At 39.9% G+C, this 26,327-nt stretch overlaps 1 protein-coding gene across 4 annotated transcripts in view; it reads left to right on the plus strand.

The window, feature by feature from the left end:
* Positions 1–26,327, plus strand: part of UMAD1 (UBAP1-MVB12-associated (UMA) domain containing 1) — a 260,313-nt gene that overhangs the window by 164,731 nt on the left and 69,255 nt on the right. For all 4 annotated transcript variants that reach the window (XM_055589843.1, XM_055589845.1, XM_055589844.1 and 1 more), the window contains exon 3: positions 19,222–19,295. In XM_055589843.1, coding sequence (XP_055445818.1) covers positions 19,222–19,295 — 74 coding nt within the window. The remainder of the gene's footprint in view (positions 1–19,221; positions 19,296–26,327) is intronic.

Consider the following 26,327-nt stretch of genomic DNA (forward strand, 5'->3'; position numbering starts at 1 on the left):
TGCCAAATGGTGATTTTTCTAATTCCTTCACTCCTCCATTCATCAGTTGGCATTCCAGTACAAAGCAAAGCATCCTCCTCTCTATGTATTCATTCTTTTTTTATATATTAGTGTGAGTTCATGGATTTTGTAAATGATTTTATTATTTACGGATATTTTAATGGATTATAATCTATTAGTGTCACTTATTTTGCTGCTTGAAATGTCCTAGTTTTGGCCTGTGGGAGCCCCTGCAGATTGTCCTCCTCATTCTTTGAGTGCTTTATGTCACAGTGAGATGGTCTAGGCCTATCTTCAACACCCTGAACGAGGCCGTCCTGCCACGGCCTCCCCTATATCCTCCTTTCCTGACTTGCTCTGTATCGTCTTGCCACCTCTTCCTTTCTGGGACTCAGTTACTTCGGAAGAGAGAGAAAAAGGAAGAAAGACCCAGATAGCTAGTAAGCTAGATGACTGACTTAAAAATCTGCCCGTAGAAATTTGGGAATAAAAAGACAAGCTCACCCATCTTGTAAGGAAACAGATATTTGGATAACCATAAGTGATGGCTAAGCCCCAAATAATGTATTTATTTTGATTTTAGAATGTGTCTTAGTCCATTGCACCTGCTATGACAAATGATCAGAGACTCACTAGCTAATGAATGTGCGTGCGTGCGTGCGTGCTAAGACACTTCAGTCGTGTCTGACTCTTTGTGACCCCATGGACTGTAGCCTGCCAGTCTCCTCTGTCCATGGCATTCTCCAGGCAAGAGTACTGGAGTGAGCCGCCGTCTTCCCGACCCAGGAATCTAACTGGGGTGTCCTGCATTGCAGGCAGATTCTTTTCCAACAGAACCACAGTGTTGTTCTCTTCTACTGGTATTTGAATATGAGTGAGTCTGGTTATGGTTTTGAGAACTCATGGCCTAAATCTAAGTGCTCCAGCTCTTTATCCCACTCCTACATACTGTCTCCCAGTCTGAGAAACAACATCTTATGCACACTATTTGCTGTCATCTTAGACTCAGTCTTAACAACAACAACAAAATATTCTCTATGCACTTCTTGGTTGGTAGGTGCACGGTCTACAGATCAGTCAGCACTGTGCAGAGAGTCAGCGTTTAGCATTTTTCCCTTAGGAAGCTGCGTGGGGAGAGTCACCTGTTCTTTCCTTAGATGGAGGTGCTCTGTCTATTGCCGCCGGGCTCGGTTGCAGGGGCCTTGCCCTCAGTAGGTTGATGTGCTTTCTTTCAGGGTGAAGAGGGGGAATCTGGTAGCTGCAGGAGGAAGGTTTGCTTCATGAGGTCTGAAGGTGGTTAAAGTGATAAGTGGAGAGGAGGATAAATTTGATTGAGACAGGTTGATTTGAATGAAGCAACTATTCTTAGAAAACTTACCATAACGGAACTGGTTACTTAATATGTACATCTTTTCTATCCTCATCCTTTAAGCCTTAGGAAAAATGTTACTGAAGATTGGAATTCTTTTTTTTTTTTTTTTAACATGTTCTAATTAGGCTTGGAAGGAAAGTTATGACCAACCTAGATAGCATATTGAAAAGCAGAGATATTACTTTGCCAACAAAGGTTCGTCTAGTCAAGGCTGTTTTTTCCAGTCGTCATGTATGGATGTGAGAGTTGGACTGTGAAGAAAGCTGAGCGCTGAAGAATTGATGCTTTTAAACTGTGGTGTTGGAGAAGACTCTTGAGAGTCCCTTGGACTGCATGGGGATCCAACCAGTCCATTCTGAAGGAGATCAGCCCTGGGATTTCTTTGGAAGGAAGGATGCTGAAGCTGAAACTCCAGTACTTTGGCCACCTGATGCGAAGAGTTGACTCATTGGAAAAGACTCTGATGCTGGGAGGGATAGGAGGCAGGAGGAGAAGGGGAAGACAGAGGATGAGATGGCTGAATGGCATAACTGACTCAATGGACATGAGTCTTGGTGAACTCCGGGAGTTGGTGATGGACAGGGAGGCCTGGCATGCTGCGATTCATGGGGCCGCAGAGAGTCAGACACAACCGAGCGACTGAACTGAATTAGGCACATGTCTAGATGAATTCTAATTTCACTGAGCCAGCCCATAGGAGACTACCGAATTTATTTGAAATTGCTGTGTCATGAAGTATATAATAGGGATTTAAGCAACAGATTCTAATTTCAAAAATATTGAATTCATGAGGCGGAGCAATACTGTGGAATTCAGTGGTAATAAATTAGGAATTTTAAGTACATAAGCATTATACAGTTTTCATAACTTTTAAGTGATAAGAGAGAAATTTTTGAAAAAAATCACAAATGTTAGTACATATTTCTAATGTTTCTATGTTTTTTAAAGAAGGCATTTAAAATTTGCCAAATACGTGTTAGTAGTAAACTTAGAAATGCAGCATTAAATTCAATAAAATAAATAAAAATACTTTGTCAGAATTCCTTTGGAATCTTAGCCATGTCTTCTGTTTCGCAAACTCACTGTAAGGACAGAGAACCCAGGGAGATCTCTTCTGTGACTTCAGAGTCACTGTTACCTCTTTAGCGTTTTTCATCTACCCTTAACAACCTTCTGGGAAGTGTTTCTAAGTGTCTTACAGCTGGTCTACCCTGACCTTCCTTATTGCTGAAATCCTGTCCAAGCTTGATGACAGAGCTGTGATTATTGATCTCTCCCAAAGCCTTTTTGTCCAGACTCTGCCCTCCACTCACTTCTAAGTGCCCTTAATAAACGTATTTCCTTTTACCAGTCAGAGTGCCTCCTCTTTAGCTTTCTTTGTTTATCCCATCGTTTCATCAGGAACTCGTGTTTCTGAGACTCTGTGTGACCCTCCTCATGACAAGGCCACTTCTGCTGTAATATATCAAACAGAGTTATTTCATCAGGGTCTACCCGGTGTATACTGGGTGCCGTCTACTGTAGTAGGTGCTGGAAATACTGTGGCGAAGAAACACACCCTTGTCCTGGTGGAGCTGACAGACTAGTGGGAACAAAAGCTATTAAACGAGTGAGTGCAAATCACTGAGTGATTGTGAACGTGGAGCGCGCTTTGGAGGATGGGCATGAATGGGAGCGTGTGATGGGGGCGTGGGCTCTCCTGGGTCTGGAGGGCTGAGATGTGAGGAGGGAGTACATGTCAGCTGGTGGGGTCTAGGTTGAGGAGCACTGCAGGCCAAGAGTGCTCCTCTGTCTATCATCACTTTTCACCTTGTCATCAAGTAAATTCTCATACTTCAGCTGTGTGACTCCTTCTAACCAGGGAACTTCTTCCTTAATGCGTTTCTGCCCTTTCAGCTTTCTGATTTGTGTGTTCTGTCTGTTTTGGAGCTCCAGAGGTCAGTGTCCCCTCGTTGTTAGTTGAGGACCTACCAGTAGTGGGCTCCCCAAGTCTGATTTGTCCACTGACTCCTACCCTCTTAGTCTCTTCTTCTTTTTCTTCCCTTAATCTCTCATATGTGGAGGGATTTCTGTGGGAAAGAAATTCAAGCCACAATCTGGGGACTTTACAATTAATTTATTGATAGTGATCTCTTCCAACAAACCTGGATTTCATTGTCAGCCACCTCCTCTCCCCATCCTAGTGACATTAAGGCTTAGGGGCTTGAAAACTCTCTCTTCCTAAGAGGACATTTAGGTGTTTTGCATTAGATAATTAAAAGATAGGAATATTAGCTCTGAAATTCTACATGATCTATAATTGTGCTTTATTTATCTAGTACTTTATATTGTAGATTTCTTGGTTCAAGTTATTAGAAATTTTCAATTTCTTTGACCAGCAATTGAGATGTTTTTAAAGTATAGCATGTTGATACTCAGTATTATTAACACTGTGTTGTTACCTTGTTATCTGGTAATGTTTATACAAACAGGTATGTGGATGTACATCTACAACTGTACTAGTACCGAGTGGCCAAAATGTGTTCTGCTGTTATTATTAATTAATGCAATGCATTGTAACTGTGCAGTTGGGCAAACTATGTCTTTTTTTTATTAAACTTTTTATTTTGTATTATAGTATGGCTAGTTGACAATTTTGTGACAGTTTCAGGTGGAAAGTAAAGGGACTCAATCATACATATGCACGTGTCCATTCTCCTCCAAACTCCTCACCCATCCAGGCTGCCATATAACACTGAGCAACAGTACTGAGCAGCTGTGCTGTACAGCAGGTCTTTGTTGGTTATCTACTTTATTTTTTAATTAAATTTATTTATTTTTAATTGAAGGATACTTACAGTATTGTGTTGGTTTCTGCCAAACATCAACATGAATCAGTCATATTCTTATGTCCCCTCCCTCGTGGACCTCCCTCCCCATCCCACCCCTCTATGTTGTTACTGAACCCCGTTTGAGTTCCCTGAGTTATACAGCAGATTCCCATTGGCTGTCCATTTCACATATGGTAATGTATGTTTCCATGTTATTCTCCATATATCCCACCCTGTCCTCCCTCCCCCCATGTCCATAAGTCTCTTCTCTGTCTCCATTGCCACCCTCCAAATAGGTTCATCAGTACTGTCTTCCTACAGTCCATATGTATACCTTAGTACATGACTCTGACTCACTTCACTCTGTATAATAGCTCTAGGTTCACCCACCTCATTAGTACTGACTCAAACACATTCCTTTTTATGGCTGAGTATTATTCCATTGTGTGTATGTACCACAACTTCTTTATCCATTCATCTGTTGATGTACATTCCATGTCCTAGCTATTGTAAATAGTTCTGCAATGAACATTGGGGTACATGTGTCTTTTTCAATTTTGGTTTCCTCAACATATGTGCCTAGGAATGGGATTGCTGAGTCGTATGGTGTTTTTATTCCTAGTTTTTTAGGGAATCTCCATACTGTCTTCCATAGTGGCTGTATCAATTTACATTCCCACACAGTGCAAGAGGGTTCCCTTTTGTCCTCACGCTCTCCAGCATTTATTGTTTGTAGATTTTTTTGATGATGGCCATTCTGACTGATGCGAGGTGCCGTTGTACTTTTGATTTGCATTTCTCTAATAATGAGTGATGTTGAGCATCTTTTCATGTGTTTATTACACCTGTATGTCTTCTTTGGAGAAATGTCTGTTTAGGTCTTTTGCCCACCTTTTGATTGGACTGTTTTTCTGGTGTTGATTTGTATGAGTTGCTTATATATGTTTGAAATGAATTCTTTGCCAGTTGTTTCATTTGCTGTTATTTTCTTCCATTCTGAGGATTGTCTTGTCACTTTGCTTATAGTTTCCTTTGCTGTACAAAAGCTTTTTAAGTTTAATTAGGTCCCACTTGTTTGTTTTTGTTTTTATTTCCATTATTGTAGGAGGTGGGTTATAGAGGATCTTGCTGTGATTTATGTCATAGAGTGTTCTGCCTATGTTTTCCTCTCAGAGTTTTATAGTTTCAGGTCTTACATTTAGCTCTTTAATCCATTTTGAGTTTATCTTTGTATGGGGAGTTGGGAAGTGTTCTAATTTCTTTCTTTTACACATAGCTGTCCAATTTTCTCAGCAGCACTTATTAAAGAGACTACACTATACCATTGTATATTCTTGCCTCTTTGTCAAATATAAGGTACTGATAGGTGCATGGGTATATCTCTGGGCTTTCAGTCTTGTTCCTTTGGTCTATATTTCTGTTTTTGTGCCAGTACTGTCTTGATGACTGTAGCTTTGCAGTGTAGTCTGAAGTCAGAAAAATTGATTCCTCCAGTTTTATCTTTCTTCCTCAAGATTGCTTTGGCTGTTTGGGATCTTTTGTGTTTCCATATGAATTGTGAGGGTTTTTTGTTCTAATTCTGTGAAAACTGCCATTTGTGGTTTGGTAGGGGTCACACTGAATCTGCAGATTACATTTGGAAGTATCATCATTTTCACAGTATTGATTCTTCCCACCCAGGAACATGGGATATCTCTCCATTGAATTCTTTCATCAGTGTCTTATAGTTTTCTCTGTACAGCTCTTTTGTCTCCTTAGGTAGGTTTATTCCTAGGTATTGTACTCTTTTGTTGCAATGGTAAATGGGATTGATTCCTTAATTTCTCTTTCTGATATTTCATTGTTAGTGTATAGGAGTGCAAGTGATTTCTGTGTATTGATTTTGTATCCTGCAATTTTCTAAATTCACTGATTAGCTCTAGCAACTTTCTGATAGTCTTTAAGGTTTTCTATGTATAGTATCATGTTGGCTTCAAACAGTAAGAGTTTTACTTCGTCTTTTCTCATCTGGATTCCTTTTAACAGCATGAACTGTAAACACTTATTGTGCTATGCTTAGTTGTTCAGTCATGTCTGACTCTTTGCAACCCCTTGGACTATAGCCTGACAGGCTCCTCTGTCCATTGGGATTCTCCAGACAAGAATACTGGAGTGGGTTGCCATGCCCTTAGGATCTTCCCAACCCAGGGATCAAATCTGGGTCTCCTGTATTGCAGGTGGATTCTTTACCATCTGAGCCACCAGGGAAACACTTATTAGGACAAAGCTCAAACAAATTGTAAAGTACAGTATTGATCAGCGGTAGACTTACCTTTAACTTCTACCATGTTATTCTAAATAGACAATAACACATCTTAAATTTTTATATTTAATTGTAGTAAAGTACCTGTAAGTTTTACCATCCTAACCAGTTTTACATGTACAGTTCCCTTAAGTACATTCACAAAGTTGTAAATCAGTCTCTAGAACTCTTATATTGGAAAACTCAAGCTCTCTACCTACCAATTAAACAACAGCTTTCCGTTTCCTCTTTCCTCCAGCCCCTGGCAACCACCATTCTGCTTTCTATCTCTATGAATTTGACCATTCTAGGCATCGCATATAGGAGTAATCATACAGCATGTACCTTTTCATGACTGACGTTTTACTTGGCACGACATCTTCAGGATTTATCTGTGTCATAGCATATGTCAGAATTTTCTTCCTTGAAAGGCTGAATAATACTCCCTTGTATGTATATACCATACTTTGTTTATCCATTCATCTGTTGATGGATAGTTGGGTTTCTTCAGCTTTTTGACTTGTGAATCATGCTCCTGTGAACATGGACATGCAAATATTTCTTCAAGACCTTCCCTGCTTTCAGTTCTTTTGGGAATGTTTTGGGCCGTGATTTAGAGCTATGCACAGAGCTATGTACTCACTGTCTAAACATTTAAACGATATGGGCAGGAAGGAGAAATGAAGGAGTGGACAGTCACTCCCAAAATCAGGCAGATGATACTCTGTCAGCGTATCAGAGTATTGTTTGTGAGTCAGCTCTAGTAGAGTCTCCTAGAATGCTAGCTAAAAATTTAGACTCTTTGGCTGTTCACTGAACTGAGCAAGTCTGCATCTCGCATGAGACTCGGGAATTTGTACCCCGGTGATTGTCACACACTCTGATGTGAGATGCAGTGCCCCAGCGGGGCCTGTGGGAGATGTCGAGCATTTGAAGGCCCTGCTCTCTGCTGCTCTTAGCCCCTGCTTTCCCTTAGGGCATGTTTGTCCCAGGCTCGCCCATGATACACTCTCTTTTCCATCCTGTCTGTATGTTACAGTCCAACTAGAAGTTCCATAAATAGAAGAGGATGGCCAGGCCCGAGTTTACAATCCTAAACTTTGATCGCCTCCCAGTTGGGCTCCTCCTTCCTCATGAGGCTAATTGGTGATTCACTGTGGCTCTTTACCTGCTTCTAGTTAGTAGACGAGTGTACAGGTTAGGACTTTCTCCCTCAGACCTTGTGGTGTTGAATTTTACCTGAGTTCCTAAAGGGGCCAATGGCACCCCACTCCAGTACTCTTGCCTGGAAAATCCCATGGATGGAGGAGCCTGGTAGGCTGTAGTCCATGGGGTTGCTAAGAGTCAGACACGACTGAGTGACTTCACTTTCACTTTTCACTTTCATGCATTGGAGAAGGAAATGGCAACCCACTCCAATGTTCTTGCCTGGAGAGTCCCATGGACAGAGGAGCCTGGTGGGCTGCCATCTATGGGGTCACACACAGTCGGACACGACTGAAGCGACTTAGCAGTAGCAGCAAAGGGGCCAAACCACTTGTCTTATATGAGCATTTTTTAAAAATGTATTTATTTTTAATTGAAGGATAATTGCTTTACAATACGTTGTTGGTTTCTGGCATACATTAGGATGAATCAGCCATGGCTATACATATGTCCCCTCCCTCTTTATATGAGCATTAAAATTGTTTTTAATTTCTTGGCTGTGCTGAATCTTCATTGCTGTGCAAGCTTTTCTCTAGTTGTGGTGAGCGGGGGCTACTCTCTAGCTGTGGGTTTCTCGTTGCAGTGGCTTTTCCTGTTGCAGAGCTTGGGCTCTAGGCACACAGGCTTCCTGTAGTTGCAGCTCAGACTCTGGAGCACAGGCTAAGTGGTTGGGGCACACGGGCTTAGTTGCTGCATGTTACGTGGGATCTTCCCTGACCAGGGATCAAACCCATATCTCCTGCAGTGGCAGGCTGATGCTTTACCACTAAGCCACCAGGGGAGCCCCCATACGAACATTTTAAATGTGACATGCGGTGATCCTCAGGACAGCAGTGTAACATGCTCATATTGTATAATCCCATGAGAAGTGTGACGTCTTCTTTTGCATTTTGTAAGCAAACTCCCGTTCTTCATCTGGGATAACGTCACACCACCTCATCACATTCGTCACACGTGGCTTTGCTTCTAAGTTGTGATCTGTGGTTTGCAAGTGATTCATTTTTATTATCAACTTTTCTTCAAATAATGTGGTATATTTTCAGAAATACTCTCTTCCTTTAAAAGTAATGATGCTGACAAAATATATACTTTATTTTTAGTGAAAGGAGCTGAGGGGGAAAGAAAGCCCTAATACGGAGCTCGCTTTTGTTATGACTGGCCACTTTTCCCACGGTGTGCTTTGAATGAAATTTCTATTCCTTGATTGATTTGATACTCCCATAATTTTCAGTCTGGGGCTAATTTCTACAACCAGCTTTTGTGATTACATTTTGTTGGCTGAAAAATCTCCTCTAGGATGCAAATTGATCGAAGGCGGGAGGAGAAGGGGACAACAGAGCATGAGATGGTTGGATGGCATCACCGACTCAATGGACATGAGTTTAAGTAAACTCCAGGAGTTGGTGATGGACCGGGAGGCCTAGCGTGCTGCAGTCCATGGGGTTGCAAAGAGTCAGACACGACTGAGCGACTGAACTGAGGATGTAAATGCTCTGAGGGCAGGAATGGTATCACTGTAGTTCACATGGTACCCAGCGTGATATGTGGCACATAATAGATTGTTGTTGTGTTCAGTCACTAAGTCATGTCCGACTCTTTGCCATGGACTGTAGCCCGCCAGACTTCTCTGTCCTCCAGTCTGCTGGAGTTTGCTCAGATTCATGTCCACTGAGTCAGTGATGCTATCTAACGTAATAGATATTCAGCAAATATTTATTGAATGAATGAAACAACATGAAGCTGATTGTAGTATGTTTCATGTTCGGCTTTTATTGTTTCTGCTGGAAATTTTCTTTGCACTGTTCTCTTACACTACTTACAGGGAGACCTGGATTAGATCCCTGGGTTGGGAAGATCTCCTGGAGAAGGAAATGGCAACCCACTCCAGTAATCTTGCCTGGGAAATTCCATGAACGGAGGACTCTGGTAGGCTACAGTCCATTGGATTGCAAAGAGTTGCACACGACTGAGCAGCTTTACTTCTTACACTACAACTCTTTGGTCCTATCAGAACTCAGTTTCAAGACACTGACAGCTTACTTACCTAATATCTCTGATTGGACCAATGGATGCTGTAGGTGGAAACACACATTTGATCTCATGGTATCCCTTATTTCTATGTGGAAAACTGACTGAGCAGAACTTCTGATCCAAGCCAGTAACTCTACAATTTTATTCTGTTGTTTGGAAGGAGACCAGACTCTTGAGCGTGAGTGACTTGGTGCCAGTGATCTCTGCCTCGGTTGCATTATTGGTGATGGATCAGTGCCATCAATTTCCCCAACATCAGGCAGCACATTTGAGTCTTTGTTTCAGAATACCAGATAAACTGGTAGAGTGAGCCTGTTTTGTTTTGTTTTGTTTTCCGTTAATAGATTTATGTTTCAAGCCCTACACATTGAAAGTCCTTCTTATTTCAGTCCTCTTTGTTTGCAACAGGCCCTGTAGACATGTTGTCAGTGGCCTGCTCAGGGCTAGCCTTTGTGTAGCAGGTTCTTTCAGCAGCATTTTGGGATCCAGGGTCAGGAATGATGAGCTGCCCAACATACTCTTGCGGGGTATAAATTTACTCTGATTTAGGAAAGCTATTAAAAAAAAAAAACCCACCTTTGAAGGCATATTTGTATAGCATGATACAATATTCTACAAATGTACGAATACAAAATTACTTTGGCCTTTTGAGTGTCTAGTCTTCCAGTCTAAAAAAATGCCTGGGCTTATGTGTTTACCATGGTGTTAAATACTTAATTGATGTTTTGGATTGCTTGAAATCTTCCAGAGAAATTTTTACCCATAGCTACATAGTAACAAGACTCAGAACTAAAGAAATCTGGAATCGCAGGACGAATTAATTAAGAGCAGGCCAGGAGGACTGATCGAGTCTGACTTCTGTTGGATTTTCGGGTATTCTTACTTCCTTGAATAGATGTCCTTAAGTGTCCAGTGTGACCCTCAGCTTGCAGTGCAGTAAGCAAAATTTTAGCTGTATGATTTTAATAGCAGTCATAAATTAAAATCTGTTATGTTGCCTAAAAGTTGTATGAAATATGTGTTAAAATTAAGATTCACACTGTGTGTGTGAGTGCATGCTCCATTGCTCAGTTGTGTCTGACCCTTTGTGACCCCATGGACTGTAGCCTGCCTGGTTCCTCTGTCCATGGAATTTGCCAGACAGTCATACTGGAGCGGGTTGCCATTTCCTTCTCTGGGGGGATCTTCCTAACCCAGGGATCATACCCCAGTCTCCTGCATTAGCAGGTGGATTCTTTACCACTGAGAGTCACACTAATATCTTATAAAATGCATTGCGTGTTCTTCTGAACCCTTAATTTTAATTTTTATCCATATTTTAACAGTTATTTATAATTCTTTTCAGGAGCTCTTTGTGTGTGCGTAGGATTATCTTTGAACTATCCCCCTCTCACATACAGTTGAATGAACAGTGTTAACTTCATTTATCAGAATGATGCCAGTGTGTCAGTTGTAAGCATCCTTAGCTAATTTGGGTGTCATAATCTTGGTATGCTCATTTAATATATTCTTGGCACCATTTTCATTTGCTTTTCTTTAACTCCTCGCTGGCTTGAACCTTTCCCTCCGTGTGTTTGCTGACTGCGGTCCTCTCCGCACGGCTTAGGCGTCCTTATTCTTGGCTTCTCGTGGGGTCGCCGTTGTCGTCAAGAGTCCTGGCCTGACAGCAGCAGGCTCCTGGGCAAGGTACAGCTTTGGCAATTAGTCCTTCTGCTTTCTCTCTGTCCTTCCTTTCTTCATTATAGTGGAAACAGGGAGCGTGTGGACAATATTCTCAAAAGTGGAAAAGAAAACAGAACGGAACTGGAGGAGACTTAAATATAATGTGTATGAAACCGAGTTGGATACTTGTCTGAGGAGTAGTGAGAAGCTGCGTGGTGTTACGTGAGGACTTGGCACTGTCAGCAGACTTGGACTCCACCACCAGGTCTGCCGTCCTTAAATGGATATTACAAAGTGGACCTCACTCACCACACTGCATGGGGCACTAAACGCGTTTACAGGAGAGCGGTTCTTTGACCTCTGCTGTGCTGAAGATCATGGCAACAGCTATTCACAACGTTTATCTTTGCCCCAGCTGCTCTCCCTTCTTCCTCTCTGCCATTAGTGTTTAGCATGTTTTCTCATTTAATCTGCATGTGCACATGCAGTCGCTCAGTTGTGTCTGACTCTTTGCAGCCCTGTGGACTGTAGCCTGCCAGGCTCTCTTGTCTATGAGATTCTCCAAGCAATAATACTGGAGTGGGTTACCATGCCCTCCTCCAGGAGACCTTCCCCACTCAGGGATCGAAACCTTGCATCTCCTGAATTGGTAGACAGATTCTTTACCACTGCTGCTGCTAAGTCACTTCAGTCGTGTCCGACGCCGTGTGACCCCATAGATGGCAGCCCACCAGGCTCCCCCGTCCCTGGGATTCTCCAGGCAAGAACACTGGATTGGGTTGCCATTTCCTTCTCCAATGCATGCAAGTGAAAAGTGAAAGGGAAGTCGCTCAGTCGTGTCCGACTCTGTGCGACCCCATGGACTGCAGCCCAGCAGGCTCCTCCGTCCATGGGATTTTCCAGGCAAGAGTACTGGAGTGGGGTGCCATCGCCGTCTCCACTAATGCCACCATAATAGCCTTATTATATGTCATGATTCCCATTTTTCAGATGAAGAAATTGAGGCTCTGAGAAATTCAGTAATGTGCCCAAGGTCGTGGATTTGGCAAAGGCATTGGGTTGAGTTCTGTCAGTTCCAAAGCCATTTGGTTGCCACCGTGCCAGGCCTCCTTGGGTAATGAGTGTGTGACTGAGGAATGAAAAGGAGTTAATGGAGAGGCCATTCCACTGTTCTTTCCACTACTTCACTCTGTGAATGACTAATAAGCAAACACTCCCACAGGGTATTTGCATTTTAAAAGAGGAGCTCATTAACCCTAATGAATCTCTAATTGGTAGAATTGTGGGGGGGATGTTTCTGAGCACTGGGGCTTTCTCCTGTGTCTTCAAGGTGTCTGGCTATCCTTTTCTCCTCGGTAGACGATCAGCTATTCTGGAATCAGAATCATGCAGTAGAATTCAGTCACAATCTGCTAGTCTGCCCCAAATGCAACTGAATGAATTAACAGGGAGTTGTAAAAAGAATCATCTAAAGGAAAAGAAGTGTGAGTTAACATTGTATAAAATGAATGCTCAGGAACTAAATAACAAATTTGACAGTGTGGAGGATCTTAAAAGTCAGTAAAAAATATTTCATATTCATTTTAACTTCAGAAATGTTATAGTAGCATTTCCTGTAGTGTGACACTCTGCAGTATTTTAATAGAGTGAATAAAGTGGTTTTCTAGTCAAAAACATGGTGAAAATTTCTTTTTAGTTTCTTTACCGAATTTTTCAGAGCCTTTACTATGTCAGAGTACGTTGAAAATCAACCAGAAGGGAATGCATTCGGTAGGTTTTTCCTCATACTTTTGATCAGAGAGCTATTTTTTCCATGGGAACCCCTCTGAAATTAGTGTTTTGAAGACTGCATTCTCAGATATGAAGCTCTAGATAATTCCTCTCTAATAAAAGGAAAGAAAGAAAACAGGTTTCTGTGTTCACAGTTGTTCATCTGTAGGCAGGCTCCAGTGCTTTCCACACCAGGCCATTCCCTGTCCTGTTGGATTCTAGGTTGTTCCAGTAATAACACCCTCCTTACCCAGGTAAGATCTGGACAGTTTAGTTAAAAAAATAAAGACAGATGAAGAACAGATTCTCATTTTTATTGCCTGTCGAGCTGGTGTTGAAGAACGTGGCTTCTGTCAAGAAGCAAATGGGTTTCGTGTTCTGAACCCCATTAGGTTGACCTCCACCCTGTTACAGAGTGTGCTGGGCTGGGGCAGCCCTGCTCCAGTGGGAGGGCCCCTGGGCAGGGTCAGAGCAGAGGGGAGTGAGCAGCAGCAGGAGAGCGGGGAGGGGAGTAGGACAAGAAGAACCCTGTTAGCTTTGCCCTCCCACGTCACCAGCCCAGTGACAAGAATGGAGGGAGAGACTGGGGGGAGGTTAGTAACTAGGGTTTCCTCCACAATGAAGGAGGCCTAAAGAGTGAGAGTACTCCCGACTCACCCACCACCCCCTCCCCAAAAGAGATCTCCTCTGGGTGATCCAGAGAGGCATTCAGGTTCCCCTGGCATCACTGGCAGCATCTCCTCTTTCCTTTTCCCTTGTGCCTGGTGCTCATTCTTCATCACATCTCTCCTCTCCCTCCACCCGGGTCACCCAGTAGAATGAGATCATGAAGACATGCTCATCACCAGCCTTTTCTCATCTCCTTATATAGCATAATTCAGCTTTTTATCCTAGAAGAGGTAGGCTCTAAAATAGAGATCTGGAAACTGCAGCCTGACTCAACCCACTTTTGTAAGTAAAATTTCATCGAAACACAGCTCCACTCAGCAGTTTATATATCTGTGGCTGTTCCCAGCTACAATGGTAGACTGGAGAAGTTTTGACAGAGAAGCCAAAAATATTTCCTGTCTAGCCTCACTAGGCCGAAATACACATGAAATTTCACTTCAGTCCTTTAAGTTCTGAAAGAGCTTTGTTAATATGCATGAAGCCTTTCTCCTTTAAATTGCCCAGGCTCCTCTGTCCTTGGAATTATCCAGACAAGAATACTGGAGTGGGTAGCCATTCCCTTCTCCAAGGGAAGCTTCCTGACTCAGGGACCAAACCTGGGTCTCTTGCATTGTAGGTGGATTCTTAAACGTCTGAGCCAATAGTGAAGCCCACACAGTAAAGTCGGGGAGGAGGGAAGTGGGGATAAGAATCAATTGTGGTGTTATAAATAAGACTTTATGAAGTGTTAATACTATGAGTTTTTTTCTTTTTTTTAATTGAAGTATAGTTGCTTTACAGTATTGCGCCTGTCTCTGCTGTACAGAAAAGTGACTCAGTTATATACATATACACCTTCTGTTTCAATATTCATTTCCATTATGGTTTATCCCAGGAGATTGGATACAGTTCCCTGTGCTATACAGTAGGACCTTGGCATTTATCCATTCTCCATGTAATAGTTTGAGTCTGTTTTTGTTGTCTTTTTCCTCTTAAATAGCTGAGTTGCAAACGAAAGTTTTGAATCTATGGGTGCATGCTCACTCAGTCAGTCATGTCTGACTCTCTGCGATCCTATGAACCCGCTAGTTCTCTGTCCATGGTATTTTCCAGCCAAGAATACTGGAGTGGGATGCTGTTTCCTTTTCCAGGGGAGCTTCCTGATCCAGGGATCAAACCTGTGTCTCCTACATTGGCACATAGGTTCTTTACCACTGAGCCACCTGGGAAGTCCTATTGAATCTATACAGCACATAAATGAGAACTAACTCATGTCTGAAAACTGAAGCATCATTTCACATTCATCACATGCATTTTTATTTTTATTGTTGAAGTGTCTTACATTCATATGGGTTATTACAAGTTAGAGAAACTAATTGAATTTTTACTGTGATAAAATAATTCTTCAGTGACAGGAAAATGGTTCTGTTTCACTGTGACCTGTTCTTTTCTGTTTGCTGTTTGTATAGTTTTCATTTTGTGCCTTTGTTTGTAGAGAATAACCTTGCAGGTTGCATTTTTCACGATAATCAGTTACTGTCTTGAGTCATCGCCAAATATGGCATTTCAGGAAACAGTGGTGGTACAGTTGCTTCCAGGCAGATGTGTTGTGTGGTGTCAAGAGCACTGGCTGACAGCCTTTCTGGGTATTCAAGCAGCAGGGAGATATTGAGAAAGTCGGGACTTGCCTGCTGGCCCAGTGGTTAAGAATCCACCCCACAGTGCAGGGAACGTGGGTTCAGTCCCGGAATCCGGGAACTGAGATTCCACATACCCCAGACTAAGCCCACGCGCCACGACTACTGAGCCTGCACTCTGCAACAAGAGAAGCCCACGCAGCACGACTGGAGAGTAGCCCCTGTGCCCGCCACAACTAGAGGAGCCCCTACACTGCGATGAAGACCCAGAGCAGCCAAAACTACATACATACATAAATAAAAAGTTTGGTACAGATACTTGCCTTGAAATCAGAAATTGGCAAAGGAAGCATAGACTTGAATGATTTCACCAAATACAGTGTTGGTATGGCTAGGGGATGGCCCTATAATCATTTTAAAAGGTTAAAAAAAAAAACTGTAGAGTAAATGCCGTTTCATATTGGATGACACATACTTTCTTCTAAACCTCAGGCGTGTGAGTTATTAAACACCTGACTCAGTGTACAGGGACTTGCATGACCTTGGCTGCGTATGCTGCTGGGGTCTCAGTGGTCTCATTCCTTTACCCAAGCAAACTAAACAACTTGTGGATTGGCTTTGCCATCCATGAACTGGGGCTTGATTTGCTCATCCCTAACTTTCAGAGAAGGTGGATTTCTGAGAATAAGACTCTCCCCGATGTGCAAATAAATGGTCGGTTTAGATAGTAAGTTTTAAAAAATCAATCAAAATTACTAATAAAAGTAAGTTGACATAATTTTTCACTTAATGACTATTAACTTTATTATCCTGTAGATGTAGTTTAAGTTCCTACTGCTTTTGTTTCAGCATGATTTTTAAAAAATCATTAACTTTTTAAAATCTAACAAGTTATGCCCCAATTACCAACCACTGGTAACAATATATCAGAATGGTATTTAATAAATTTGCTTTTTAAGTTTCACAAATATGTTTTAGAGGAAAAAGACTAATTATATGCTCAGATAAAGCTTTTATTACATACTAGTTAGTATTGTCATGGGCTTCCCAGGTGGCTTAGTGGTAAAAAAATCTGCCTGTCAATGAAGAAGATGTGGGTTTGATCCCTGAGTCAGGAGAATTTCCTGGAGGAGGAAACGGAAACCCATGCTGGTATTCACAAACAGAGGAGCCTGGCGGGCTATATAGTCCGTGGGGTTGCCGAGTTGGACCTGACTGTGTGACTAAGCACACATGCACAGTATTATCACAGTTTTATAGACTAGAAACTATAGATAGACGTTCACTAATTTACTCAGCTAGTATTTATGAAACACCTACCATATGCTGGGTTCTGACCAACAGTATGAATGCCATACTTAGCTGAGAAAACAGCTTGTAGGCTGGAATATGCATGACGTGCTTGGATTTTAAACATTTAGTGGTTTACTTTATCTTATGTCAATAAACTACCAACTTAATCCTTGCTTAATAGCTTTAGAATTTAACAGAATTTTATTTAATTCTTTAAAATTTTACAGGGCTCTTTCTTGATGATAGCCATTGGTAAACTTTTGTGTTTCACTGTGGAAAAATTAAACCCAGCCCAGACTTAGATACTTCGTTGCCTCCAATGAAGACTGTGACCTTCCCCACGTTAACAAATTCCTAACCTTTAGTGTCAGCCAAGTCATCGTGTGTGGATTTTGTAATCTTCCCTCTTGTGGACATTCCTGGGCTGGCCTAACTTTATGGGAAGAGCAGATTACTAGATTAACTTCTCATTGTGCTTTTAACAAGTAGATTAATGGTTTCTTTACCTACCATGTGTTAATCACAGATGATTAGTGTTAGTCAATAAATTAACATAGACTATTAATACATTAAATTATGTAAGTACTGACCTAACTCTATTTCTGTCTGTCCTGTGTCCTTAGAGGCAGCCTAGTCACCAGCTTGGTTTAGTAATATAACCCACCCAGGCACCACCTTTAGGAATTAGGCTATTAACTGAATGCTCATTTATGAATTTGTTCATTGTTCTTTCCTGTTGTAAAAATGGTTTGACATATGGTTAATTATTACATACAGACATACATACTCTGAGGCAGATCTACAGAGACACAAATAAACACTTATAAAGAGTGGCAGATTCATTTTGATGTTTGGCAAAACTAATACAGTGTTTCAGGTTTAAAAATAAAATAAAATTGAAAAAAAATAATATAAAAAAAAGAGTAAAACTTCTTAAAAGACACATTTAGAGGACAGTTATTCATGTTAGAAAGATGTCTGATGTTTGAAAGTAATTTGCTTTATCTATTTAAGTTACAGGAGAAGGCAATGGCACCCCACTCCAGTACTCTTGCCTGGAAAATCCCATGGACGGAGGAGCCTGGAAGGCTGCAGTCCATGGGGTTGCTAGAGTCGGACACAACTGAGCGACTTCCCTTTCACTTTTCACTTTCATGCATTGGAGAAGGAAATGGCAACTCACTCCAGTGTTCTTGCCTGGAGAATCCCAGGGACGGGGGAGCCTGGTGGGCTGCCGTCTATGGGGTCGCACAGAGTTGGACACGACTGAAGCGACTTAGCAGCAGCAGCAGCATTTAAGTTATAAGGTTTCCTAGTTTATTTGAAATATAACTTTATTTACAAAATATAAATTCACTTGATTTTTCCAGAGTAAACCTGTATAAAGCAGGATACATTTCTGGTTCAAATTGTTTGTCTCTGTATTTATGATTTTTGTGACCTCTATAAAATTACTATTCTTAAATATTAACTGTTTACTCCCCAGTGTGAACATACAATAGCAGAAGATACTTCATTTTGTTTTGATACATCAAACAAAATTTTATTTAAATCTCATTTTCTGTGTTATTTGAAAATTTTTCATTCTGTATTTAATTATAATAAAGATGTCCCATGTTCTTCTATTAAAATTAGTCCTTCAGTGAAAATCCTGAATTTTCAGTGAAAATTTTCAGTGAAAACTTATAGGTAAAAATACCTGTTTACCTATAAATTCTTTATTTTAAATTTCTTTTTAATTGGAGGAATATTGTGTTGATTTCTGCTGTACAACACAATGAACCAGCCATAAGTATACATACACCCGCTCCCTCCCAAGCCTCCCTCCACCCCATCCCACCCCTCTAGGTCACCACAGAGCAGCAGGTTGGGCTGCCTGTGTTACACGTGGTGTTATATATATCTCAGTGCTCCTCTCTCAGTTCATCCCCTTCTCTGCTTCTCCCGCTGTGCCCACAAGCCTGTTCTCTATGTCTGTGTCTCTATTCCTGCCCCACAAATAGGTTCATCAGTAACATTTTTCTAGATTCCATATGTATGTGTTAATATACAGTTTTTGTTTTTCTCTTTCTGACTTCCTTCACTCTGTATAACAGGCCTTTTTGTGGGTGAGTAATATTCCATTGTGTGTATGTACCACAGCTTCTTTATCCGTTCATCTGTTGATGGACAGCTAGGTTGCTTCCACGTCCTGGCTGTTGTAAATAGTGCTGCAGTGAACGTTGGGGTACGTGTGTCTTTTTGAGTTATGGTTTTCTCAGGGTATATGCCCAGTAGTGGCGTTGCTGGGTCACGTGGTGGTTTTATTCCTAGTACTGTTGAAGGCACCTCCATACTCTTCTCCACAGTAGCTGCCCCAATTTACATTCCACCGCAGTGCAAGAGGGCTCCTTTTTCTCCACACCCTCTCCAGTGTTCATTGTTTAGTAACAGAAGATATTTCAAATAAGTAGTAGACAGTTTGGCCTCAATGGCATGATAAAGTTTTGTTTTTTTTTCATTGTCTATTAGGAGATACAGCACATGAACAAAGAGTGGCAGCAAGAGGCACAACCTCAGACGTAGAAGACAACCAGCCTTTGGAGGTAAGTGAAGCTCAGTGAGCCCTTTGGGGGTAAATCCAGACAAGTCACTGTGATAATAGAGTCCTCTGAGGATAAATAGTCACTTCATTCTGGCCATGCAGACAGGTGCCAAGGTACCAGGAGAACAGGTGAGCTGCCAGAAATCAAGGCATGGTGGGCGGCAGTGACTTCCCAAGTACTAAGCTTTTCCTAGTGCCGGAAATGGAAGCTTCCTGTTGGAAACAGAGGCATAGAACACCGAAGTTAAAATATTTGAAATTATTTTTGTTGAGTGATTATTTTCTAATATGTTTGAATAAATAGGTAATATATGAACCTATAGAGAAAGGTTTGAGAGTAACTTCTTCAGAACTGTCTTACTTAGCATTTCCACCACCACAGTTGACATTGTTCCTCCACCACAGCTTTGACATTGTTCAGTAAAAAAGACTACAGTTTTTATTCTTTTTCCACGTAAGAAAATTATTTGCTTCTGAGTACTTGAGAGTGTAGTTCACTTCCTTTCATAGTCTATGTGGAAACATGCTGACCTTATTGAATCACTGAGAGACTGGGAGAATGGTGACTATCGGAGTGGAAGAGATATCCATGGATTTTGAAACGTTCTGCGTGGTGCCACACCTCCACTTTTTGGAGAGAGGGTGTTACATACAACTGGAGTGAGGTCAGGGCGCCTGGCCTGTTTGACTCATCACTGTATCCACAAAGCCAGGCACAGAAAAGGAGGTCAAAAGTATTTGTTAAATGAATGAATACAATCATGAGTTATAAGTAGAGTGCAATATTCATCTTAAGAAGAAAGGTTTTGGGGTTTAGATTTTCCATAGTGAGTAAATATTTTATAATCAAGAGAGAAACTTAAAAGCAGTTACTTGGGAAGTAAAATTGATGTAGAAAAAGAAAAGAGCCATATTTCCAATAAAACTGGCATTTGTTTTTTTCTGTTAATGCATGCAAGTGGTATTCATTAAGCAATGACTGTGTTCAATGCAGTGTGCGAGGGGCTGAGTATATAGTGGTGGAAAAAAAGATACAAGGACAAAGGAAAATCTGCAGTATATGTGTTGAAACATCTTGATCTCTTTTATTTACTCAGATATTTAGTGAATACTGAACATAAGTAACATCTTTTTGTTTTTTTTAATTGGGGGTTAATCGAGTTAATTCTGTTGTACAGTGAAGTAAATCAGTTATATATATACATATATCCCTCCCTTTCAGATCTCCCTTCCACCTTAGGTAGTAGCATCTTTGATAGGAAATAAAGGTTGATGTATTTGAGCTTTAGGAAAGAACCACCAAAATGGTTTAGAAATCATCCATGATTACTTCAGTTTTACTGCTTAGGTATGTATGTGATTCAGTGGAAATGTCTGCCGAACTCAATAATTTTTAAAAGTCGATTTATTGATAGGAAGAATTCCAAGATTAATTTTGAAGGAAAGAAGCTTTTGAGAATAGATCCTCTGAGATTTGAAACTAGCTCATTGGAGCTACTTCACTTACAAGTTTCTAAACAGTTCAGCGTTTACTTGAGCAAAGAACTATTGATCCCTGGCCCTGCCACCCCGAGGCTTCTCTCTGCTGAAGTTTTCACCATCGGTGTTAAATAGCATCACCCTCTGAAGAATGGTTTAGAATCACACCCCTGGGGTACCCCTGGCTCCTTTGTTTCCCTCACAGTCTACATGCATTTCCACCAGTTAAGTCCTGTTTCCTCCCCTTCCGCATACATCCAGACTCTAGCCACTTCTCAGTGTGGGCACTGCTAGAATCCTAAGCCACCAATTTCACCTGGACTCTCTGCCTCCATTCTTCCCCCTTAAGTCTGTTCTCTTCACAGCAGACAGAAATTGGATCAGATCACATCACTCCTTGACTTCAAGCCCACTGACCACCCACTGTGTGGACTCAGTTGCTCAGTTGTATCCAACTCTTTGCTAGCCCACAGGTACCTCTGTCCATGAGATTCTCCTGGCAAGAATACTGGAGTGGGCTGCCCTTTCCTACTCCAGAGGATTTTTCCAACCCAGGGATTGAACCCACATCTTTTGCATCTCCTGAATTGGCAGGTGGATTCTTTACCACTGGCGCCACCTGGGAAGCCCTAGGAGTTATCATAAATCTATTAATTTAGATTATTTTTGACATTCAGTACATTAGCAGGATGAAGTATTATGATTTCAATTGGGTTTTTGAAAGATATACATCTGATTAAAATGTAACTATTGTACCTAGCAAGAAATATTCTCATTAGTTTCCTTTTTAATGGCTATACAACAAATGTTGAAATATTATTTATAATGAAAACATATTTGATCAGTTTGTATAGGTTCCCTAGAGCTTAAAAATAACACTCTTAGTTACCAAAATATACGTTGTTTTTCTAAGAACCCTTTGGAGAAGGTATATTTTAGTGTCCCCAAATGAATTTTTCAGTGAATTCAAATAAGCATGTAGATTGAGTACTATTTTCAAGGAATTTGGTTGGACATGGGGCAAACAGGATATAAAGCTATGTAAGACTTCATGATTCTTACTTACATTTTCAGTCTATTCATGAACATCAGACAACTCCACAAGTCATTATAATATAAGGTGGAATAAACACATTTCTTAAACTCCATAACTATAAAGATAACTGAGATTTCAGTGGAGGAAGAAACATCATTAGTGAGAATTAAGAAAGGCTTCAGTATTAGGTGAGCTTTGAACTATGAAAAAAATTTTTTTTTACGATTTATGCAATTTTCTATATTAATACAAATTCCTGTGAAATGAAATTCCTCATTAACATTTTAGACATACAGAAGCAAATCAAGGATTGAAACTACTTTCCACACATGGATCTCAATGACAGATAATAAAAAAAAACGAATGGAACTTGGCCTATGCTATACTGTAGTTTTAATGGCAGTTACAATATTTTGTTAAGTAGTCTGTGTTATTTTCCCTTACACTTTATAGCCCAAGTATACTTCAAAAACTCTCCAAGTACAGCTTTCCCACAGACATCATGGAAATTCTAGATGAAACATATTTGAAAAAAGGAGATCTGGTTTGGGCATCAAATAAGCTACATTTTACAAAGTTGGAGTAGGACTTATTTTAATGCACAGAAGACTCTATGAAAAGCAGCATGTTTATTTGTATTAAATAATATGTGGGATTTTTTACTTCATGAAACTGAAAATAATGCAGCATTCATTCCAGGAAATCATACTTTCTCAAGTATGTTTGTCTCTTCTTTACCCCGTCCCTGTAAATATTTTAGGTTTCTCTTAATTATGACTTTATTTACTACTGTTTGTACTTTGGCTTTCCCTGAATGCAATCCTAAAGTATCGTTCCCTAAAATAGGGTAACTTAAGGAGACAGTGAACTATCTAGTTATCAAATGTGGTTTCTCCCAGGTTGTGCTTTTGTCTGTGTATTAATTTCCCTTAGTAACTCTTTACAGAATTCACATGTTTTTTGTTTGTAGCATATAAGCTCCTGTAAACTTGTATTTGAGCTTATTAAAATCAAGTCATTAGACTGTAGTACTTGAGGAAAAAGTGATAATTTGGAACTAATTATCCAGTTGGAAGTTGATCTGCCTCCTTCTGCTCCCTCTCTTTTTTGTGGCTGCCTCTCTGGGTACATTTTGGTGGTGAGTTGTAATGACATTAAAACAACTTCCTGTTTTGTGCCGCTGTAGGAGCCAGGGTATTTACAGCTCAGGGGGATAAACCCACAGATTAATGGGGGAACTGGTTTTGAATTTTTGTCATGATTCATCTCTGCAAGGAATTAACAATATAAGTAAGTAATTAGTCATTCTTTTCTAATCTTCAGTTGTGGAAAGTGTTTCATATTGTGAAAACTAGAACGATATTACTGATTTACTACTGATTGTTTTTTGGTCAGTAGGTATATTCTGAGACCTGTGAATATAGAAATATCAGTTTTTTAAATAGAATTGCATCAATTTTGGTGACTATTAATTTTAATCAGTTTTAGCAGATACTTTTAGATTGCGTTTGTTGAACTTAAATTTATTTGTACTACAAAAATTATTTTTTAATTTGCCTTTTTTATCCTCTTTATTTTATTGAAGTACATTTGACATACAATAGTATATTAGTTTCATGTGTACAACATAGTGCTTCAACATTTGTACACATTGCAAAATGATCAGCTCAATAAGTCCAGTTACCATCTGCCACTATACAAAGTTAGTACAATATTATTGCCTGTACTCCCCATGCTGTACCTTACATCCTCATGACTTATAACTGAAAGTCTGTATTTCTATAACTGCAATTTGCATTTTGTTTTGGTCTCCAAGACTGAGGAATATGTTTATTTATTTAGTTCACTAACCTAAAGATAACAAAATACAAAACAAGCCAATAAAAAAGTCCCCACAAAACCACAGTTCCATTTGTGTGTTTGTCTTGAGCGACAACTAATTCACATATACATATGGAGACACATATAAAATAATAACTAACAGATGGTATAGCTGCAAAGTAGGATTTATAAAGATTATTATCAGCTGGTGGTACTGAGATACTGTGGTTAAACTGACAGAAGACACAAAAATTGCTTATAATAATAAACTGTGACACTAATATCCCCCCAACTTCTGTTAACCAAAGTAGCTTACCGCATATTTAATACAAACTTTTTAATGAAGACCTAAAATAATCGCACAGCCAGTTTGTACTAGGGAATTTAATAGACAGCAGTTGTAAAAACAGTAAGATTAGTAAGAACAACAACAAAACATTTGCTAAGATCGTTAAGTGCCAAATAGTAGAATCCCCAGAGAGTGAGGTAAGGATTTGGGGGACTCTGTTTGTTCATGTCATTTGAACTACACATCTCAGTCTAGTGCAGTGGGCCCAGTTTTTGTATTTTCTTACTTGCATTTTTCTGGATTGTTGAGTTACATGTGAAATTCATAGTTCAGTAATTTAGGGAACAAAAGTTGATCTTTTGAAAAAGGCATAGAATGGACATGTATTAATGAAATGTTCACTCTTTTTTTAAAGTGTTTGTATATTTTGCTTTATGTCTTTTGACAGAGCTATAGGCCTTCAGATTCTGTAGGGATGAATTTTCTTGTTCTTTTATTTTTTTTAGATAGTCATTAAAATGAATGAAAATATCCTTGAAGTTTGTAAATTCCGTATGATGTAGACTTTGGTTACCACTCCTTAAAAAGGGGTATAAGATTATCTTATTAAAGACTGAATTCTGTGTAGAAAAAAATTAAGACTGGGTACTACAGAAAAAAGGAAACTTGAGTGATTCTCAGGAATAGCAAATATTCATCCCCTGGTTATCACAATTTTGATTTTAAGATTTTTTAAGTATAACATTGATACATGTTAATAAGTTCATAAATTTACATTATGGTGGTTATAATGATGATTATGAAACTATTCTCACAAGATATTCATAATCCAAATACAGGTACAGTGGAAATCGCTATTGAAGGCAGTTTAAATTGGTACACCCATTTTTGAAAGCATTTTGGCAATAAGTATCAAGAACCATAAAGACATTAACATACTTTGACAGTAATTCCACTTTTAGGATTCTAAGAAAATACTCTTAAATCCGCAAGAGGTTGTATGTGCAGAAAGATGGCAGTCCACTTAATGGAATATTTTTTAGTTTTCAATAAAATATAAAGACTCTTGGTTTCATAATTTCAGTTAGAAAATTTGAGGTGCAAAATTATATTTAAAACTGTGCAGAAAAAGATGATGTAATGCATGAAAACATTAAGAGTAATTGCCTTAGGAATGTTAGATGAATGGGTTAAAGCACACTCTCCAGTGTTCACATTTTCCTGTTTGTCTGTGAATATATCTTAATTGTAAATGATAGTAGGTTTAATGGTGAGGATTTTGCCTAACAGAAGAACTTTTTTGGATGGCAGCTGAGGCTATGGAGCAGTCTACTGAGGATGATCTTTGGGAAATAATGTAGGCACTTTCCTACCTTGGCTTATTTATGATCTCTTAGTTATTTGATCACAGAACATTACATCTGATCGTGGTTTGTCAAAACACCTGTCCTCTCACCTAGGGGTCTTTCCAGCAGGGAGAAGAGTGAGTGACTGAAAGGTTATTTTTCACCTATCATTGATAATCACAGGGCCCAGACTTTTCTCGCTGATCTACTTGACTGTCTATTTCGTTGTATTGGTTATAAAGTCATATTCCTCCCTCTTAGAGATTGTGGGTTACTGGCCTGAACACGTATTTACCTACAGACCTTGTTTTTTCCTCTGTATCTATGAATCTGAGACTCTTAGTTTGAAGATATTAATTTCTCCTTTTATAACAGTTTCTGGGAATATAATTTTATCCAGGATGAGTGAAAGGATCTTTGTGTTTTGTTTTCCTTATATAGAACTATTTCAAATTTTTGATTTACTGAGAAATGAAGCACAGTTGGATTACTGCAGTGCTTATGTCATTTAAATGGTAAATTTAATTCTTTGATGTGTTTATCCTCCTATGCAAGATACCTTTTGGGAAAAGATTTTGTAGCGCGCATCTCTCCAATCTTTGTTTTCACTTGAATTAGTGGGCCATATAATACAGTAGAAAGTACATTTTTTTACTGGATTCCTCTGCTCACCAAGTGTTTGATCTTGGACAAGTTGCTAAGCTTCTCTTCAACTTCAATTCTTAGTCAATGAAGTCGAGGGATTAGATGCAGTGTCTGAGATCTTTTCCTCCCCAGAAGTCCTGGCTCTTTACCTCTTTGGAAAGTGAACTGGAATTTTGCCACCAAATGCCAACCTTTATACTGCTTCTTTGATTGGAGGGTGGAGGAAGGGGGATGGCGGGAAACCTGCTGCATAATGAAGATTTTAGGTATTGATTAATCAGGCTTTTGTGCTGGCTAGGAAGGAATTACCCTTGCAGGTAAATTGTCAGACTGCTAAAACCACTTCCAAGATCCTCGCTCTTGCTTGCAGAGTGTGTTTGGGAAAATGATAAATTTGGCCACTGGTAAAGAACAATT

This window comes from Bubalus kerabau, chromosome 8 (genome assembly GCF_029407905.1).
Source record: "Bubalus kerabau isolate K-KA32 ecotype Philippines breed swamp buffalo chromosome 8, PCC_UOA_SB_1v2, whole genome shotgun sequence".
NCBI classification, from domain to species: Eukaryota; Metazoa; Chordata; class Mammalia; order Artiodactyla; family Bovidae; genus Bubalus; species Bubalus kerabau.